General features: G+C 44.7%; 1 protein-coding gene across 2 annotated transcripts in view; it reads left to right on the top strand.

Moving 5' to 3' along the window:
• Positions 1-18,787, top strand: part of LOC147107297 (cilia- and flagella-associated protein 47-like) — a 797,073-nt gene that overhangs the window by 248,443 nt on the left and 529,843 nt on the right. For both annotated transcript variants that reach the window (XM_086006182.1, XM_086006181.1), the window contains 5 exons: positions 4,171-4,271; positions 4,420-4,582; positions 9,616-9,814; positions 11,526-11,732; positions 17,401-17,501. In XM_086006182.1, the coding sequence (XP_085862308.1) occupies positions 4,171-4,271; positions 4,420-4,582; positions 9,616-9,814; positions 11,526-11,732; positions 17,401-17,501 (771 nt within the window). The remainder of the gene's footprint in view (positions 1-4,170; positions 4,272-4,419; positions 4,583-9,615; positions 9,815-11,525; positions 11,733-17,400; positions 17,502-18,787) is intronic.

The following is an 18,787-nucleotide window of genomic DNA, read 5'->3' as shown; positions in this document are numbered from 1 at the left end:
ATTCCATCACACTTCTGACTTATTCTTGTGGGTGATGAAAAGGCTTTGGGGAGTCAGGAGGTGAGTCACTTGCTGCAGAATACCCAGCCTCTAACCTGCTTTAGTAGCCGTGATATTTACGCGGCTGGTCCAGTTGAGTTTCTGGTCAATGGTAACTCCCAGGATGTTAATGGTGGAGGACTTATTAGTTAAGCCAATGGCTGTCAAGGGGAGGTGGTTAGGCTCTCTCTTGTTGGAGATGGTCATGGCACTTGTGCGGCGCAAATATTACTTGCCACTTATCTACCCAAACCTGAATGTTTTCCAGGATTTTGTCTCTAAAAGCTTCCCCACCACTGACCTTAGGCTGACTGGCCTGTAGCTGTTGGGTTTATCCCTCTCCCCCCTTTTTTTGAACAGGGGTGTAACATTTGCAGCACTCTAGTCCTCTAGCACCACTCCCATGTCCAAGGAGAATTGAAAAATTGTGGCTAGAGCCTCCGCTATTTCCGCCCTTCCCTCAGCAACATAGGATGCATTTGCAGTGTCCCCCAATGAAAGTCAGCAGCCTTCCACCAGCCCTGCTGCAGCCACTGGGGTAACACTGCATGACATCAGTAGGATAGGCAAAGGCACACACAAGGCAGTCACTAAGGGAATGCATAAAGGTGATGAGTTGATTTCTTGATGTCATATTGGATGGATAGATGTATAAAGTTGGATCGCAAAATTTGCTTTGTGGTAACTTTTATTTCTGCATCGTGGCTAAGAGGACTCTGTGATGGTCAGTAACAGAGGGAAGGGAAAGTAAGGTGTAGGTCTAATGTTGAAAGGGGAATTGGGATTGTGGTCACTGGGACCCATAGGCAGATGATTCCGTCCCGGATATTCCAGCCACAAAGGGGCTGACTGGGATGCATCCTTCCGTCTGTTTCCTCCTCTTCTGCTTCTTCCTCTTCCCTCTGCGAGTGGATGTTTTAAATCTGAAGTGCCAGCATAAAATGCTGGAAATACCTAGCAGCTCAGGCAGCATCTCGACCTGAGATGTGAACTCTGTTTCTCTCTCCACGGATGTTGCCTGACCTGTTGAGTATTTGCAGCATTTTCTGTTTTCTCAGAGGTCTTCCTTTACCATCTGAGGCCTTGAAAGCATCCAGCAGCACTCCCTACACACCTAAAAAAAACTTTTAACGTCTATTGCAGCAAGCCACTACTTCAATAAAATTTTAAAAAAGTCCAAAAGCTTAAATGCAAACTCACCTGAAAAATGTGAGAAGTCGCATAACACCAGGTTATAGTCCAACAGTTTTATTTGAAATCACAAGCTTTCGGAGCGCTGCTCCTTCGTCAGGTGAAGTGACCCAGTTCTGATGAAGGGTCCCAGACCTGAAACGTTAACTCTGTTTCTCTCTCCACGGATGCTGCCTGGCCTGCTGAGTATTTCCAGCATTCTCTGTTGTTATTTCAGATTTCCAGCATCCGCAGTATTTTGCTATTATGTCATTATACAAAGCCTTGTGAGTACAGATGACATCCGTTTATCGGCCCCTCAGTCTGTTCGAGACTTTTGCAGGACGTTTCTGTCCTTTTCCAGTCTCATTATGGGAGTCTGCATTCTCAGGCAATTCAACCTTTAAATTAAGTCTACAGAAGGAACATGAGGGATCATTTGCATGGTAACGCCAGTACTTGCCCTCATGTCAGTACCAGAAAAATGGAAAGTTCAATACTGATGGTGCTCACATGAGTGTTCCCTCATGTGGAATCGCCACGTTGCCACTGGGCTGCCAATAAGGGATGACTTTCCAGCGGTTATCTTCTTAAAGAATGTAACATCCACATTTGATGTAAAGTATATGGCGAAGGTGGCACACACAAGAACGAGCGGGCTACCCTTGGTCGCATTGTATGTCGAATCTTCAAATTGGACGTCTTTAATCCCTATAGTTGTTTCAAATGCCGATCCACTAACGGTCCTCGACGTGAGGTTAAGTAGTACCGTGAGCAATACCGGAAGGGAGAGAACAACACCACCGATGGTTCTGAGAAACTCCTATTCGGTTTGATATAATGTGCCTTTAAAGGCTTCCAATTGCATGCTATGAAGCTTGTAAGATTCGCAAAATTAATATTGTCAGATAAGGGTCCTTTGGCAGAAGAGGCCTTTACTTTTAAAGACTGTTTTAAAAGAAGCCCAGAAAAGGGACACATAAAATGGCCGCCAGACCCCGTGACTAGCTTTCTGGACACTTTAAAATGGTTCCTGCAGTCCCCAGACAGCCTTTGTGGATTCAGCCCACAGTAAGTTCTGGAAGGCCGTTTCGGAGAAAACGAAACCAGACACAACCACATGCATATGGATTGGATGCAGATCCAGTCAGATTGGCCTGTAGATAAAGGCCATCTAAATGTTTACCCAGACAAAGGGAAACAGTTTTATATTCATAAGGGGAGCATCAAAGACCCATTAAAGACATCAAGAAGACATTCAAAACAATACGAGGTCATTCCACACCAGAGATGGCCATCACCGGCCATCCCGAAAGCAGTTTAAATATAATAACTACCCCGTTGTGATACAAGCCCGCCAAAAGTTAAACAAAGACTAACCTTGATTTGGCGGGAGATAAAGGCTTCTTTGAGAAGTATAACTGGAGTCCCGGGTAGCCATCGAGAGCGAGCAGCCAGACGCGCTTTTGAGCTTGTCCTTTTGAGAGCCGTGGAGGAACGTCGACCCAGAGACCAAGAAGGTGATTCGAGTCTGCGTCCCGCCCCGGGGTAACCATCGGGAGATCATCGACAAACCCCGAGCCGTTGACGAGACAAAGGACAGCAGCCCTACAGAAGAAATCTAGCTGAAAATGGTAATCAGCTAGACTCCGCAAAGAGACCTCTTCAACCATGGTCAAACAGGTGGTCGCCGTTCCCGCCGACGTCCAGGCCTGCCAGTGTCCAGCCTGTCCGTGACCTTCACCTCGAGGCAGAAGAGAGAGTGTCGCAGCCCGCAGCGCTGACCACGTGGAGACAGGACGCCTGAAAGGATTAAAACGCAGACCTGTTTCAAAACTCTATACTTTCCAACTGGATTGGTGAGCATGTTTCTGGCCCCTCACAATCTGATCTAGCTAGGCTTAGGGGGTGGGCATTTAAGGGGTAATGAGTTGTTGTCCCTCGATGCTCCGTGTGTTTCCCCATTTCATGATGACTTTTGTAAAGTATAATATGCCTGTATCTATCTCTGTTAGTAATGTATTATGAATTTGTTTTTCCCTCCCATGTACCCTTTTATTGACTTGCATTTGATTTGTTTTTCTCTATGCAATAACATTTCATTTCGTTTCCATTAAACCTGGCCTATCGAGTATTCTCTACATTGTAGTTCCTGCATCAAAGTCCAGTGTCTAGAACCTAAGGGGGTTTTACTGTGCAAGAGAGAGAGGCCTCTAGAGAGAGAAACCTCTGCGATCTAAAACCCCTTACAAGCTACTTCTCCGAGCCTGACTTTCTGTGATCTAATCGCAACAGATATACAGAGGGGCTCTCCTTCTGTGCAATATGGAAGCGTATTTCCCAGGCTGGTTTGAGGAAGGATTTTCTGTCAAAAAATTGCTGAACCACATTGGAGTTCCTCTTGGTCAAATTATCCTGATCTCCAAATAGTTTGCTGTTTCCTGTATGTGCACAATGCATTGACTACCCCAATGCACCAATATATCCCGCTGTCAGTTATCAATGTATATCTCTATATAAATACCATGTAACAAACTGCACAATGACTATAAAATATATGTAAAAAACATGTATTTGTACAACATAAAATTAAATAATCAAGAGAAAGAGTAGGCTTCAAATAAAAAAGAATGTGTTCCATCCCCCAGCACTGACATTCCTCACTTTGATCAATTCCAAGTCATGAAGGCAGTTGCCTTTAAAAGTTATATATTTTGAAAATTTGTGCTGACTGTTTTAAAATGTATCCCGATTATCTATATTTTTTGCTTGGGCTGTGATCCTCTAATTCAGCATAGACCGAGAATCAAATCTGGAATTTTCCTGATCTGTAGATTGTTGTATATTCAATTGATTTAATACGCGTTGCTATTTATTTAGCTTTTTTTTTTGCTTTTGTTGATATATTTTCATTTTATTAATTTTTGGCATTCATTAAAAAATGTTAAATTTATCTTTCAGCACTTAGTCCGCCACTTGAACTCTCAACTACCAAGGTGGAATTTTCTCTTCTCCCAGGATACAATGATTTGGGTGCAGTTGCAGCAGATCTATTCGTAAAGGTTCAGTATATTATGACGACTATGAATATCTCTCATTTTATTTTTCAGTACTTCATAATCATGAAGTGACCTACACTTTGTTTTCTTTGAAAAAATAGTATTGGCGGATTATTTTTTTGATTGTTTTTATTTTTGTGTAATTTTGTAGAAAGTTGAGCTACAAAACATTTCCGACAGAGAGGTGAAGTGGATGTTGGATTTGAACAGTCAAGAAAACGCAGCTCTTGAAGAAGGCATTTTCAGAATCTATCAGTACAATGGAAGTCTTAAACCAGGCCAAAGACACTGCATTACAGTTGGCTTTTGCTCACGTAGGTATTTACAGTAAAATTGGTCTAAAAACACCAATTTTTTAAAGTAGCTATCTAAAAAGTCACAACAGTACAATAAATCAGATTCTGACCTGTGTTAAAGGACTAACTTCTCTTTCAGAACCAACTAAAACAATCTCAAAAGTAGTTTCATTGCATATGAATTCATCATCTATTTTGGTTTATATATTGCATTTATTGTTCTTGAGAAGAGCCATATATTTACTTTTGAATTAGTTATTTCAAAGTCCTTAAATCATAGAATCATCATACAAATTTACATAAGAACATAAGAAATAGGAGCAGGAGTAGGCCATTTGGTCCTTCGAGCCTGCTCCACCATTCAATAAGATCATGGCTGATTCTCTACCTCATCTCCACTTTCCTGAACTATCCCCATATTCCTTGATTCCCTTAATATTCAAAAATCTGTCGATCTCTGCCTTGAATATACTCAATGACTGAGCCTGGGGTAGAGAATTCCAAAGATTCACCACCCTCTGAGTGCAGAAATTTCTCCTCATCTCAGTCCTAAATGGCCGACCCCTTATTCTGAGACCGTGACCCCTGGTTCTAGACTCCCCAGCCAGGGAAAACATCCTCCCAGCATCTACTCTGCCAAGCCCTGTAAGAATTTTGTATGTTTCAATGAGATCACCTCTCATTCTTCTAAACTCTAGAGAATATAGGCCTAGTCTACTCAATCTCTCCTCATAGGACAATCCCCCCATCCCAGGAACCAGTCTGGTGAACCTTCGTTGCACTCCCGCTATGGCAAGTATATTATTCCTTAGGTAAGGAGACCAAAACTGTACACAATACTCCACATGTGGTCTTACCAGGGCCCTATATAATTGCAGTAAGACGTTTTTACTCTTATACTCAAATCCTGTTGTAGTAAAGGCCAACATACCATTTGCTTTCCTAATTGCTTGCTGTACCTGCATGTTAACTTTCAGTGATTCGTGTACAAGGACACCCAGGTCCCTCTGAACACCAGCACTTCCCAATCTCTCACCATTTAAAAAATACACTGCTTTTCTATTTTTCCTACCAAAGTGGATAACTTCACATTTCTCAACATTACATTCTATTTGCCATGTTCTTGCCCACTCACTTAGCCTGTGGGCTTGAAGCCTCCTTGCATCCTCCTCACAACTTACATTCCCACCCAGCTTTGTATCATCAACTTAGATATATTGGGGGAGAAATTGAGTCACGCCCCCTTTGGGGCGCTAACTTTGCCGGGACGCTACTTTACCGGAAAAATTAGCACCCCTGCAGCCGAAATTGAATGGTAGCACCCCGCGAGGGAATATCGTGGTGCTACGTGCCGCGGTATTGCAGGTCTTCCTCCCCTTCTTAAATGGGAGGGGTCTGGCGCAGCGCGACCCGGGGCCCAGCTGGGCCACCAGGGATCGGAGTGCCGGCAAAAGAGCCCGGCACTCAAGAGAAGTGCCGGGCTCACGGACTGCAGCCAGCACTCCGCGGGGGGGGGGTTGCAGAAGAGGCCGGGGACGACAACGGAGGCAGGTGATGGCAGGCGGCCAGCAACAAAAATGGCCGCCCGGCACCTTGCCTTTAAATAGCGCCGTCCCGGCCACAGGTAGGCCCCCCTGACCCCATTGGACATAGCGTCTGGCGGTAAGTCAGGGGGCGCTACCAAAGATCATGGCCGGGGTGTGAGTGGGGCGTTGTGCACGGCAATGACGTCATCGCTGGCGGTGCAGCGCTACAGGGCGCTAACAGTTACGGCCACCGTTAACCCCCTGCTGAATTTTGCAGGAGGCGTTGGCAGCGCCGCACCCTAGTTGCTTTGCGCCCCGTTAGCCCACTCTTAGGGCGCTAATGGGAGGCGCAAAGCAACCAAATTTTTCCCCCATTACATTTGGTCCCCTCATCCAAATCATTGATGTAGATTGTGAATAGCTGAGGCCCAAGCACTGATCCTTGCGGTACCCCACTAGTTACAGCCTGCCAATCCAAAAATGACCCGTTTATTCCTACTCTCTGTTTTCTGTCCATTAAGCGATCTTTGATCCATGCTAGTATATTACCCCCAATCCCATGAGCCCTAATTTTGTTTAATAACTTCTTGTGTGGCACCTTATCGAATGCCTTCTGAAAATCCAAATACACTACATCCACTGGTTCCCCCTTATCTATTCTGCTAGTTACAACCTCAAAAAACTCTTAACAGATTTGTTAAACACGATTTCCCTTTCATAAATCTGTGATAATTCTGCCCAATCCTATTAGTATTTTCGAAGCGCTCTGTTACCACGTCCTTAATAATAGATTCTAGCAGTTTCCCAACTACTGATGTCAGGCTAACTGGTCTGGAGTTCAGTTACGGCACAGAAGGAGGCCATTTGGCCCATCGAGTCTGTGCCAGCCGAAAAAGAGCTCTCCAGCCTAATCCCACTTTGCAGCTCTTGGTCCGTAGCCTTGTAGGTTACAGCACTTCAAGTGCATATCCAAGTAATTTTTAAATGTGATGAGGGTTTCTGCCTCTACCACCCTTTCAGGCAGTGAGTTCCAGACCCCTACTACCCTCTGGGTGAAAAAGTTCTCCTCAAATCCCCTCTAATCCTTCTACCAATTACTTTAAATCTATGCCCCTGGCTATTGGCCTCTCTGCTAAGGGAAATAGGTCCTTCCTATTCACTCTATCTAGGCCCCTCATAATTTTATACACCTCAATTAAATCTCCCCTCAGCCTCCTCTGTTCCAAAGAAAACAACCCCAGCCTAGCCAATCTTTCCTCATAGCTAAAACTCTCTAGTCCTGGCAACATCCTCCTAAATCTCCTCTGAATCCTCTTTAGTGCAATTGCATCTTTCCTGTAATGTGGTGACCAGAACTGTACGCAGTACTCTAGCTGTGGTCTAACTAGTGTTTTATACAGTTCAAGTATAACTTCCCTGCTCTTATATTCTATTAAAGTGCTTGTCATTGTATTGGTCTAGCTATATGAAGTTTGCTTATTTAATCGAGGCTGTACAATGTTGTATAAGAACAATTAGGTAAAGTAAATACAAAAGCAAAATACTGCCGTTGCTAGAAATCTGAAATAAAAACAGAAAATGCTGGAAATACTCAGCAGGTCAGGCAGCATCTGTGGAGAGAGAAACAGGGTTAACGTTTCAGGTCGATGACCCTTCGTTAGAACTGGAAAAAGTTAGAGATGTAACAGAACAAAATGGAAGGTCTGTGATAGGATGGAAGGCAGGAGAGATTAAAGCGATATACTTGTACTTCTTGCAATTTAGTATACTGTATTCGCTGCTCACGAAGTGGTCTCCTCTACATTGGGGAGACCAAACGCAGATTGGGTGACTGCTTTGCGGAACACCATTCAGTCCGTAATGGTGACCCTGAGCTTCTGGTCACCTGTCACTTTAATTCTCCGCTCCACTCCCACTCTGACCTCTCCGTCCTCAGCCTCTTACACTGTTCCAATGAAGCTCAACGTAAGCTCGAGGAACAGCACCTCATCTTTCGATTAGGCACTTTGCAGCCTTCTGGACTCAACATCGAATTCAACAATTTCAGACCATAATCTCGGCCCCTATTTTTTTCACATGGCAGCTGTTGATGATTCTGCCATTCCCATTTACACCTCATCTGGACTCATCTTTTGTTTCTTAACTTGTCCCATTACCATCTCCTTTTGCCTTGCACCATCAACCCTTTTGTCTCTTAATCTCTCCTGCCTTCCAGCCTATCACAGACCTTCCCTTTTGTTCTTTCCTCCCCTCCCCCCTTTCCCTGCCCCTGCACTTGCTTAAAAATCTGTTATATCTCTAACTTTTTCCAGTTCTGACAAAGGGTCATCGACCTGAAACGTTAACTCTGTTTCTCTCTCCACCGATGCTGCCTGGCCTGCTAAGTATTTCCAGCATTTTTTGTTTTTATTTCAGATTTCCAGCATCTGCAGTATTTTGCTTTTGTGTTGACTGACTTAGAATTAATTGAATGTCTTTCAATATTGTAGCAAATTTTACTATTTTCAGCACACTACACAACCAAAGTACCCTCAAGATATTATAAATTGTGATGTCAAGTACTTGATAGTCTTCAACTATTGTTAGAACACTGCATCCATTAGGATTATGCATGATCTTATCATTAAAACATATGAATCATGTTTCCACACTGTCTGCTTTTCTTCAATGGAAATAAGTTTATTTCTGAGTCAACTCTCACAACCTAGAGCCATAAATCCCAGAACCATCTCTGCCAGTCTCTGAACTCTCCAGGCATCAATGTTCATTTGAATGTAGGTGTCTAAAACTAAACCCTCTATTCTAAATATTGATTTGCCAATGTGTTATACTGGGCTATTTCCACTTTCAATCAACTGCCCTCAAAATAACCATATTTTAATCAATCTCCTATCTCTTAGCATCCTTGCCAATTTGCTGAGGTCACTTTCAGTACTATCAATCTCCCTTATACTGGCCACAACATTTGGTCTCATCAGCACATTTTTCAATATTACTAAAAGTACCCTGTTTTGTATTATTTATTGATACCTGTACTGTAAACTGCAAGGGATCCAGATTAGATTAGATTTCTGCAAAGCTCCACTGTCTGTTAGATAGTTTTTTTTAACACTTATCATCTACTACTGCTTTATATTACCAAGCATTTTAAATCAATTAATTACTTTGCCAATAATTTTAAGAGCCTTAATCTGCTTCTTAAACCTCACATATGGCAATTTACAAAATGCTCTTTGAAAATCCACATAAATTACATCTGCTGGATTACCTTCAGTTACCAGTTCACTTACCTCCCTCAAAGAATTTCGGTGGATTTGTGAAATCCTGACCGAGTGTTTTCTCCATTGCTGCTGTTAGGCTAAGTGGCGTGTAACTTTTTATCTGTGATTCATTGCTGTTTTGAACACAACTTAATGTTCGCTATTCTCTCTGTGGAGGATGGGGTGGGGGGTAGACAATGTAAATAATTTGCATTATACTTATATTACCTGCAAAAATTATTTCTGTGCTTGCATACTTTTTCAGGATGCCCAGGCAAATATACGAGTGAAATACCCATGTTTCTTGATGAGGACAGAACCAACCCATACCGAATAATTTCTCTGTCTGGCATTATACACACCCCTAAATTGATTATTGATCCCCCTTTTGTGATCCTGAACTCAGTTCCTCTGAGCACGGAGACAACAGCAACAGTCCGAGTTACTGGTCTGAACTATCTAAGGTTTGAACTTTACACTCCTTTCATTTATTCTACTTTTAGCACTAATCTTAACCATCATTAGTATTGTTATCATTCTATTGAGCTGATAAGACGGGCTAGCTACATTCAGGAAGACGTGGTTTACATGCCACCTAATGAGCGGTCCTTAAAGGGAGCACTGCAGACCAGCACCAATAAGGTACGTTTAAAAACATGTGCTTACCTGACTGTGGAGCTGAGAGGTGCAGGAGTGCTCCTCGTGGCTCCAGTGCAGTGCTGAAGACCGTTAATGCCTGCCGATTGGCTCTTTCCTCCCAATCACTTTCCCCCTCTCCTGGATGCTCCTCTCTTTCCCCACCACTTCCCCCCTTTCTCCCAGTCGTTCCTCTGCTTTCTTGATCGCCCCTCCCCTCCTGATCACTTCCCCCCCCCCCTTTTCCCGGTTTCTCCCTCCCTCCTGATCACTTCATCTACTCCCATGATCCACCTGAAGACTGCTGCCAGCAACACATAGGAGATTGTAAAAGGATTATAGGTCTCAATCGGTGTGTCAGAGTTCAGCTGCTGAAGCTTTACGCTTTGTGCTTATGACTTTCTGAATTCCATGGTTGGATTATTCTCTTGAAATCTACTGCTATCCATCCACTGTCTCCTTTCCTTCCAATATTTCAGTGGAAGGAAATGGTTTTTGATCTCACCAAGGTAAGTAATCCATTACTTGTTGGACAATTGAATAATTATACTGAAGTGAGAGGGAAATATCCTCAGTCAGCATGTCTATATATCCTAAGGCTATCAAATTTGTGTTTATAAACTGAGATGAACAAATATACATTGTATGTATTGATCATTCTGGTCCTGCTTAGCTGTGAAGCTGAAAGTCAAACGGGGAGAAATTCCCCATGGGGGCCATTTGGGGCGCTAAGTCAAAAATGTTTGAGAAGTTAGCGCCAGGAGCTAACATTTGAGAAATTCCCATTTTTTGCTCCAAGTGGGAAGTGGAGAGCTAAATCAAGAGGGAAGTGGAGTGCTAAATCAAGCGCTCCACTTGCCTCCTGGAGCGCAAGAGGCAGGGAACGTCCCAATCCGGGGCGATGTGCTTAGCTGCGTTGCAGGGGCTCTTCCCTCAATTAAAGGGAAGGGTTCCCTGCTGCGAGCTCTGCATTTTTTTGACATCTGCTAGAGCACCGGGGTGCAGGAGTGCCGCGTGATCAGTGGGCTGACCGATCGTGGCACTCAGCCCGTGTCCGGTGTTCAGAATTTAAAAAAAAAATAATCAGCGATTTTTTTCATGTCGGCTGGCCACTGTACCTTTAAATGGCGCCCTGCGAGCGGCCGGCCTCAGTGTTCGCGACCCCTGCAGCAGCCGGTAACATCGCCCGGCGCTGCTGCGGGGCGCGAGGGGGAATTTTTCTCCCGAGGCGCTACGCCCGAAGATGGCATCATGATCTCCGGGCACAGAAGATCGGGGCGATACCCGGTAGTGCTGCAGCTAACCTCCCGCAGAATTTCACGGGAGGTGCAGTTATCGCCTCAGGGGGACGCAAAGCCATTTGTGCCCCATTAGTGCCTCCCACCAGAGGCGCAAACGAGGTGAATTTCGCACCCAAATTACTTTAACTCATCCACTGAAGTAATTTATTTTGAAATGTTATATCATAAAGGGAAAAGATAATTTCTTGCCTGTAGCATCTTTTAGTGTTGCAGCATTAAAATGTTGATTTGGTTCCAGTGACTGCACACTCCAAGCTGAAGTCCCAGAAGTGCAAACTGAAGATGGGAACTGGTTTAAGCCCTTCTCTTGTCAGTTCCCTGAAGGATCGTCTTTGCCGTTTGAGAGTGAGACAAACAAAAGCATAACATGCTGCATTACCTTCTGTTCATTCAGCCCAATTTCAATATCCATGAATGTCATATTCATTGATCAGGATAACAAAAGGTAACAAATGTCAGTGTATAAATAAAATTATATGAATGTTTGTGTGAGAGTTGTTGGATTTTAAAATATGTAAATGAACTGATAAAATACAAATTGTTCCAGGCAATGAAATACTAGTACCACTTTCTTTCCTCTATAAAATGGAGTGTGGTATTATCTATTGAAGCAGGTTGGGTGTCTCTGTTGGATTACTATACACCTATCACTTTTATGGACTCTGAATCAGAGGAACAATGTGCCCTTCCTCTGCTGTATTCAGTGGTAATCATAAAAGTTCAATGGACTTCAAGGCAGTCATAAATGAAGAACGGATCCCATATCAGCTTTTGGATGACAAGACTTCATATTCTAATGTTTAGCTTTGTGAATAAGTCCATCCAGGATTTGGTAGGAAACATTACCCTCTCACTTCTGGCAATCAAACCTGCTCTACATTAGGATTCCTTAGATTCTAAAACAGAGGAGGAGTGGGTAGAGGATGAAACTTATTTCATTTCTTAGTAAATACTTCAAAGAGAACTCTATTCTTTTAACTTGAAGGTGGCCCAAAGCCTGAATGTGATTGCCTCAGAAAACTGCTCCAGATATCAAACCTCTGCTGAATTTTATATTGAGTTTGAAAGTGATTTAGTTAAATCCAAAACTAGGGTCTTAAATCTAAACAAAGCAAACTACGTAGGTATGAGGGGCGAGTTGGCTAAGGTAGATTGGGAAACTACATTAAAAGGTATGACGGTAGACAAGCAATGGCTAGCATTTAAAGAATTAATACATAATTTACAACAAATATACATTCCTTTAAGGCACAAAAACCCCACAGGAAAAGTGGTTCAACCGAAGCTAACAAGAGAAGTTAAAGATAGTATTAGATCAAAGGAAGAGGCTTATAATGTTGCCAAAAAGAGTAGTAAGCCTGAGGATTGGGAGGATTTTAGAATTCAGCAAAGAAGGACCAAGAAATTGATAAAGAAAGGGAAAATAGAATATGAGAGTAAACTAGCGAGAGACATAAAAATAGACTGTCAAAGCTTTTATGGGCATATAAAAAGGAAAAGATTAGCGAAAGTAAATGTGGGTCCCTTACAGGCTGAGACAGGAGAAATTATAATGGGGAATAAGGAAATAGCAGAGAAATTAAACAAATACTTTGTATCTGTCTTCACGGAAGAAGATGCAAAAAGCTTCCTGGAAATAGTGGTGAGTCAAGACTCCAGCGAAAATGAGGAACTGAAAGAAATTAGTATTAGTAAAAAAAATAGTACTGGAGAAATTAATGGGACTGAAAGCCAATAAATCCCCTGGACCTGATGGCCTACATCCTAGGGTTTTGAAAGAGGTGGCTTTAGAGATAGTGGATGCATTGGTTGTCATTTTCCAAAATTCCATAGATTCTGGAACAGTTCCCGTGGATTGGAAGGTAGAAAGGAGGGAGAGCGAAAACGGGGAACTACAGACCAGTTAGCCTGACATCAGTAGTAGGGAAAATGCTAGAATCTATTATTAAGGACGTGGTAACAGGGCACTTAGAAAATAATAATAGGATTGGGCAGAGTCAACACGGATTTATGAAAGGGAAATCGTGTTTGACAAATCTGTCAGAGTTTTTGAGGTTGTAACTAGCAGAATAGATAAGGGGGAACCAATGGATGTGGTGTATTTGGATTTTCAGAAGGCATTCGATAAGGTGCCACACAAGAAGTTATTAAAAAAAATTAGGGCTCATGGGATAGGGGGTAATATACTCGCATGGATTGAGGATTGGTTAACGGACAGAAAACAGAGTAGGAATAAATGGGTCATTTTTGGGTTGTCAGGCTGTAACTAGTGGGGTACCACAAGGATCAGTGCTTGGGCCTCAGCTATTCACAATCTACATCAATAATTTGGATGAGGGGACCAAATGTAATATATCCAAGTTTGCTGATGATACAAAGCTGGGTGGGAATGTAAGTTGTGAGGAGGATGCAAGGAGGCTTCAAGGGGATATAGACAAGCTAAGTGAGTGGGCAAGAACATGGCAAATGGAATATAATGTTGAGAAATGCGCCCTGAAAAATTAGCACCCCCGCGGCCGAAATTCACCGATAGTGCCCCAAGAGGGAAGCGGGGCGCAACTGGAAGTGCCCCGCCTCCCTCTTGGGACGCTGCGAGTGAATGTCGCGGCATTACGTGCTGCAGCGCCACCCGCTGTGGCACGTCGCGCCATGGTACTGCAGGCCTTCCTCCACTTCTTAAACGGGAGGGTCCTAGCGCAGCGTGACCCGGGGCCCAGCTGGGCCACCAGGGATCAGAGTGCCGGCAAAAGAGCCTGGCACTCAAGAGAAGTGCCGGGCTCACGGAGCGCAGCCGGCACCCTGCCGGGAGGCTGCAGAGGAGGCCGGGGACGGCAGAGGGAGCAGGTGCTGGCAGGCGGCCAGCAACAAAAATGGCTGCCCGGCATGCCCCCTTTAATTTGCGCCGCCCCGGCCGCAGCTAGGCCCTCCTGATCCCGTCGGACATAGCGTCCGGCAGTTCGTCAGGGGGCGCTACCGAAGATCGCGGCTGGGGTGCGAGCGGGGTGCTGTGCATGGCAATGATGTCATCGCCGGAGGTGCTGCGCCACGGGGTCTAATGGTTACCGCCGCCGCTAACCTCCCGCTGAGTTTCACAGGAGGCGTTGGGGGCGCCGTGCCTAGGCGCTAGTTGCTTTGCACCCCGTTTTTGCCCTCTTAGGGCGCTATCGGGAGGCGCCAAGCAACTGAATTTTTGGCCATTATATAGGGCCCTGGTGAAACCACACCTGGAGTATTGGGTACAGTTTTGGTCTCCTTACCTAAGGAAGGACATACTTGCCATAGAGGGAGTGCAACAAAGGTTCACCAGACTGATTCCTGGGATGGGGGGATTGTCCTATGAGGAGAGATTGAGTAGACTAGGCCTATATTCTCTAGAGTTTAGAAGAATGAGAGGTGATATCATTGAAACATACAAAATTCTTACAGAGCTTCACAGGGTAGATGCATGGAGGATGTTTCCCCTGCCTGGGAAGTCTAGAACCAGGTGTCACAGTCTCAGAAAAAGAGGTCGGCCATTTAGGACTGAGATGAGGAGAAATTTCTTCACTCAGAGGGTGGTGAATCTTTGGAATTCTCTACCCCAGAGGGCTGTGGAGGCTCAGTCATTGAGTATGTTCAAGACAGAGATCGATAGATTTTTTAATATTAAGGGAATCAAGGAATATGGGTATAGTGCAGGAAAGTGGATATGAGGTAGAAGATCAGCCATGATCTTATTGAATGGAGGAGCAGGCTCGAAGGGCCAAATGGCCTACTCCTGCTCCTATTTCCTATATTCTTATTGACTGTGACCATGATAAACTATCCCTCCTCATCCTTCTCGACTTATCTGCAGCCTTCGACACAGTTGACCACACCATCTTCCTCCAACGCCTGTCCTCCGTCGTCCCGCTGGGCGTAACTGCCCTTGCTTGATTCCATTCTGAATTGACTCATAGCCAGAGAATCAGCTGCAATGGCTTCTCTTCCCACTCCCACACCATTACCTCTGGAATTCCCCAAGGATCTATCCTTGGACTCCTTCTATTTCTCATCTACATGCTACCCCTCGGTGATATCATCCGAAAACACAACATCAGGTTCCCCATGAACGCTGACGACACTCAGCTCTATCTCACCACCACCACCTCTCTGGACCCCTCCGCTGTCTCTGATTTGTCACTGCTTGTCTGACACCCAGTATTTGATGAGCAGAATTTTCCTCCAACTAAATATTGGAAAGACTGAAGCCATTGTCTTTGGACCCTGCCACAAACTCCATTCCCTGGACACCGTTTCCATCCCTGGGAACTATCTGAAGCTAAGCCAAACCGTTCGCAACCTTGGTGTTGTGTTTGACCCTGAGATGAGCTTCCGACCATATATCCGCTCCATCACCACCTCCATCATAACGCCCGACTCCGACCCTGCCTTAGCCAATCTGCTGCTGAAACCCTCATCCAAGCCTTTGTTATCTAGACTTAACTAATCCAATTCTCTCCTGGCTGGCCTCCCATCTTCCACCCTACATAAACTTGTGCTCATCCAAAACTCGAATCTTAACTTGCTCCAAGTCTTGTTCACAGATCACCCCTGTGCTTTCTGACCTTCACTGGCTCCCGATCTGAAAAATGCCTCATCCTTGTTTTCAAACTCCCTCCATGGTCTCGCCCCTCCCTATCTCTGTAACCTACTCCAGCCTTACAAGCCTTCAAGATCTCTGCACTCCTCCAATTTTAGTCCCTTGTGCATCCACGATTTTAATCGCTCCACCATTGGCGGCTGTGCTTTCAACTGTCTTGGCCCTAAGCTCTGGAATTCTCTCCCTAAACCTCTCCACCTCTCTACCTCTCTCTCCTCCTTTAAGATGCCCCTTAAAACCTACCTCTTTGACCAAGTTTTTGGTCATCTGTCCTGAAATCTCCTTCTGTGGCTCGGTGCCAATTTTCTTTTATTGATATTGCTCTTGTTAGGAGCCTTGGCACGTTTTGCTACTTTAAATGCGCTATATAAGTGTATGTTGTTGTTGTTGTAACTAGTTGAGGGCCAGTCTGCCAGGTGAGTGTGAACATGGGAAGGCACTAATTCAGAGTACATAGAATTACAGGAACGGGAGTAGACCATTCAACCCCTCAAGCCTGTTCCACATTCAGTTAGATAATGACTGATCTGTATCTCATCGCCATTTACCCAGCTTTGCACCATATTCCTTGATACGTATACCTAAAATACCTATCGATCTCAGTCTTGAAAGTTTCCATTGACACAGCAGCCACAGTCTTTTGGGAGGGAGATTCCAGATTTTCAGTGCAAAAGTGCTTTACCCAAGTTGGATGAGAAGTGCGGACCTAAATATTGGCCCGTATTTTCCGATCGCAGGCTTTCCGCGGGCAGAGGCCTGTGATCTGGAAAAATCTACGCCCTTACCTGAGGGCTCCCGGGACGCACAAGCTTCCGGTGCTGGGCCTCTCCAAACTCCCAGTGCGCAGGGCCCACGTATCCCAGAGGCGCAGGTAGTTCGCAGCGTCCCTTGGATCACGTGGGCCATGGGGAGCCAATCACAGAAGGGAATCTCCCTTCATACACTTGTCAAATATATGAATGGAGATCACCCCAAAAACATAGTAAAACTTTAAATAAATATTTTTTTTAAATCACAATTTTAAAATGACTTGAAATTACAATAAATTAAGTATTTTAAACAAAAATTTAATTTTTTGAAAAAATAATTTAAGTTTTTACAGAGCTAAAAATAAACTTACCTTTCTCTAAAGTATTTTTAAATGATAAATCTGAAATAAAAAAAAACTTTTTTGAACTCTTATCCTGGTAAAAGCAGGCGTAAGAATTGTAAGGGTTTTCTGCGGGCAGAGGGTCTCCAAAAAGCAGAACTATCCGCCCGCAGAGGCCCTTCTCCCGGGCAGCCAGAGGATCTGTCAAGACCATTTTTGACAGATCGGAAATGCCGGTTTTCAGCGCATGCACTATGCATGCCTGAATCTGGCATTTCCGATGTCCCTACAGCGCGTACTCACCCGTAGGGATCTGAATAACTGGGCAATTAAAAGTTTGCTTTTAAAAGTTTCATTTATTGTGTAATGTTGGTGATAAACTTTATCATTATCCCTACATAGGTTCAAGCTGCCAGTCTCTGCATCTGCAGATAATTGTCTGTTGACTATATATAGATATCTAGCTCTTCACCATACAGACCAACAAATTGTCCTCAAAACTGGTAAGTATTCACTTTTCAAGAACCAAATTAGCATGAAATTATTTGGTTGTAGTTGCATATTCACATTAGCCCGAAGCAAAAAGTGACCCTTCCTACAATAATCATATTTAACTGCTCTGCAAATTCTGTGTATCTACTTTACACATATCAGTTAGGAAGAGTGTACAGGGTGGACACACCTAATTTTATCGGAGCAAAATTTGATTTTACTTTATTTTTCAACCTGGCTTTGCTTGTAGCTTGCTCACACAACATGTCCATTCCTGACAATAAATGCAACCAAAAGCACTTGATCCTAATTTACTATCATACATTAATTTTATCTGTATGACTCCATGAATAGTGTTGAAATAGCTCAGAAGATCTTGGCCTAGAAATTCAGTATAGCCATGTTTGGGGCGCTACAGCCGGGCGGCCGCTAAAGTTTGCGCCCGGCGCAACTTCGCGCCACCCTCGCCGATATTCAGTGGCATCGCCCCAAGAGGTTGCTGCTGCGCTAAAACAGGCGATGCACGACTATCATTAGGCGCTAAGCCGGCGGCCCGGGGCGATACCCCCGAGGGCGGGCGCAGCGCAGGTGCGGCGAGTTGCTGATTGACGGCAGACACTCTGGCGCCGGTGAGCTCTTAAAGGGGGAGGGTGGATTTGTTTGACTGCCACTCTCTCACGGCGTCTCTGAGCCCTTTGAATGCAATGGAGAAGGCCAACGTTTGCACCCATTGCAGCCCCCATTATATGTTTCCAATCAATGATATGGCTCTGAAGTTAAAGACAAGTGCAAAGCTGTGGCCTGAAGCCACAAGTACCTGTGCGAGTGTTGAGCCAAACCAGAAAGCTCTCTACCTTTGTCTCTCTGCAAAGATCCGTCTCTCACAAAGAAGGAGTTTTGCAAAATGGCTGCCATTTCTACTGCAGGAGGAGTGCCCTTTAATTTGCGCCCCCCGCGCCCGGGAACTGTTCCCCTCTACCAGTCGCTAGGGGCGCCAGGCGCACAATAGGCCGGCGCCACTGAATTTCCGGTTTGGGGCGCACAAAGGGCGTTGCACGATGAAATGACGTCAGGATCTGTGCGCGCAGCTGAGCGCGCGCAAAGGCTTTGCGCCGCCGCTAAATCTTTACTGAAGTTGGGGAGAGGCGCAGATCGCGCTGCGCCCGGCCGCTAGCCGCCTAGCGCCCCACACCTCCTCCTCCTAAGGCGCTAGCGGCTGGCGCAATCAACTGAATTTCTAGGCCCTTGGGTTTAGTAGACTCAATGCTCAACATGTCCAGTAACTGCAAAACAATAA

Source organism: Somniosus microcephalus, chromosome 14 (assembly GCF_052327205.1).
Source record: "Somniosus microcephalus isolate GS21.2 chromosome 14, FLI_Smic_1.0, whole genome shotgun sequence".
Classification (NCBI taxonomy): Eukaryota; Metazoa; Chordata; class Chondrichthyes; order Squaliformes; family Somniosidae; genus Somniosus; species Somniosus microcephalus.
The sequence above is the reverse complement of the archived record's forward strand: the minus strand, read 5'-3'. Positions and strand labels throughout refer to the sequence as shown.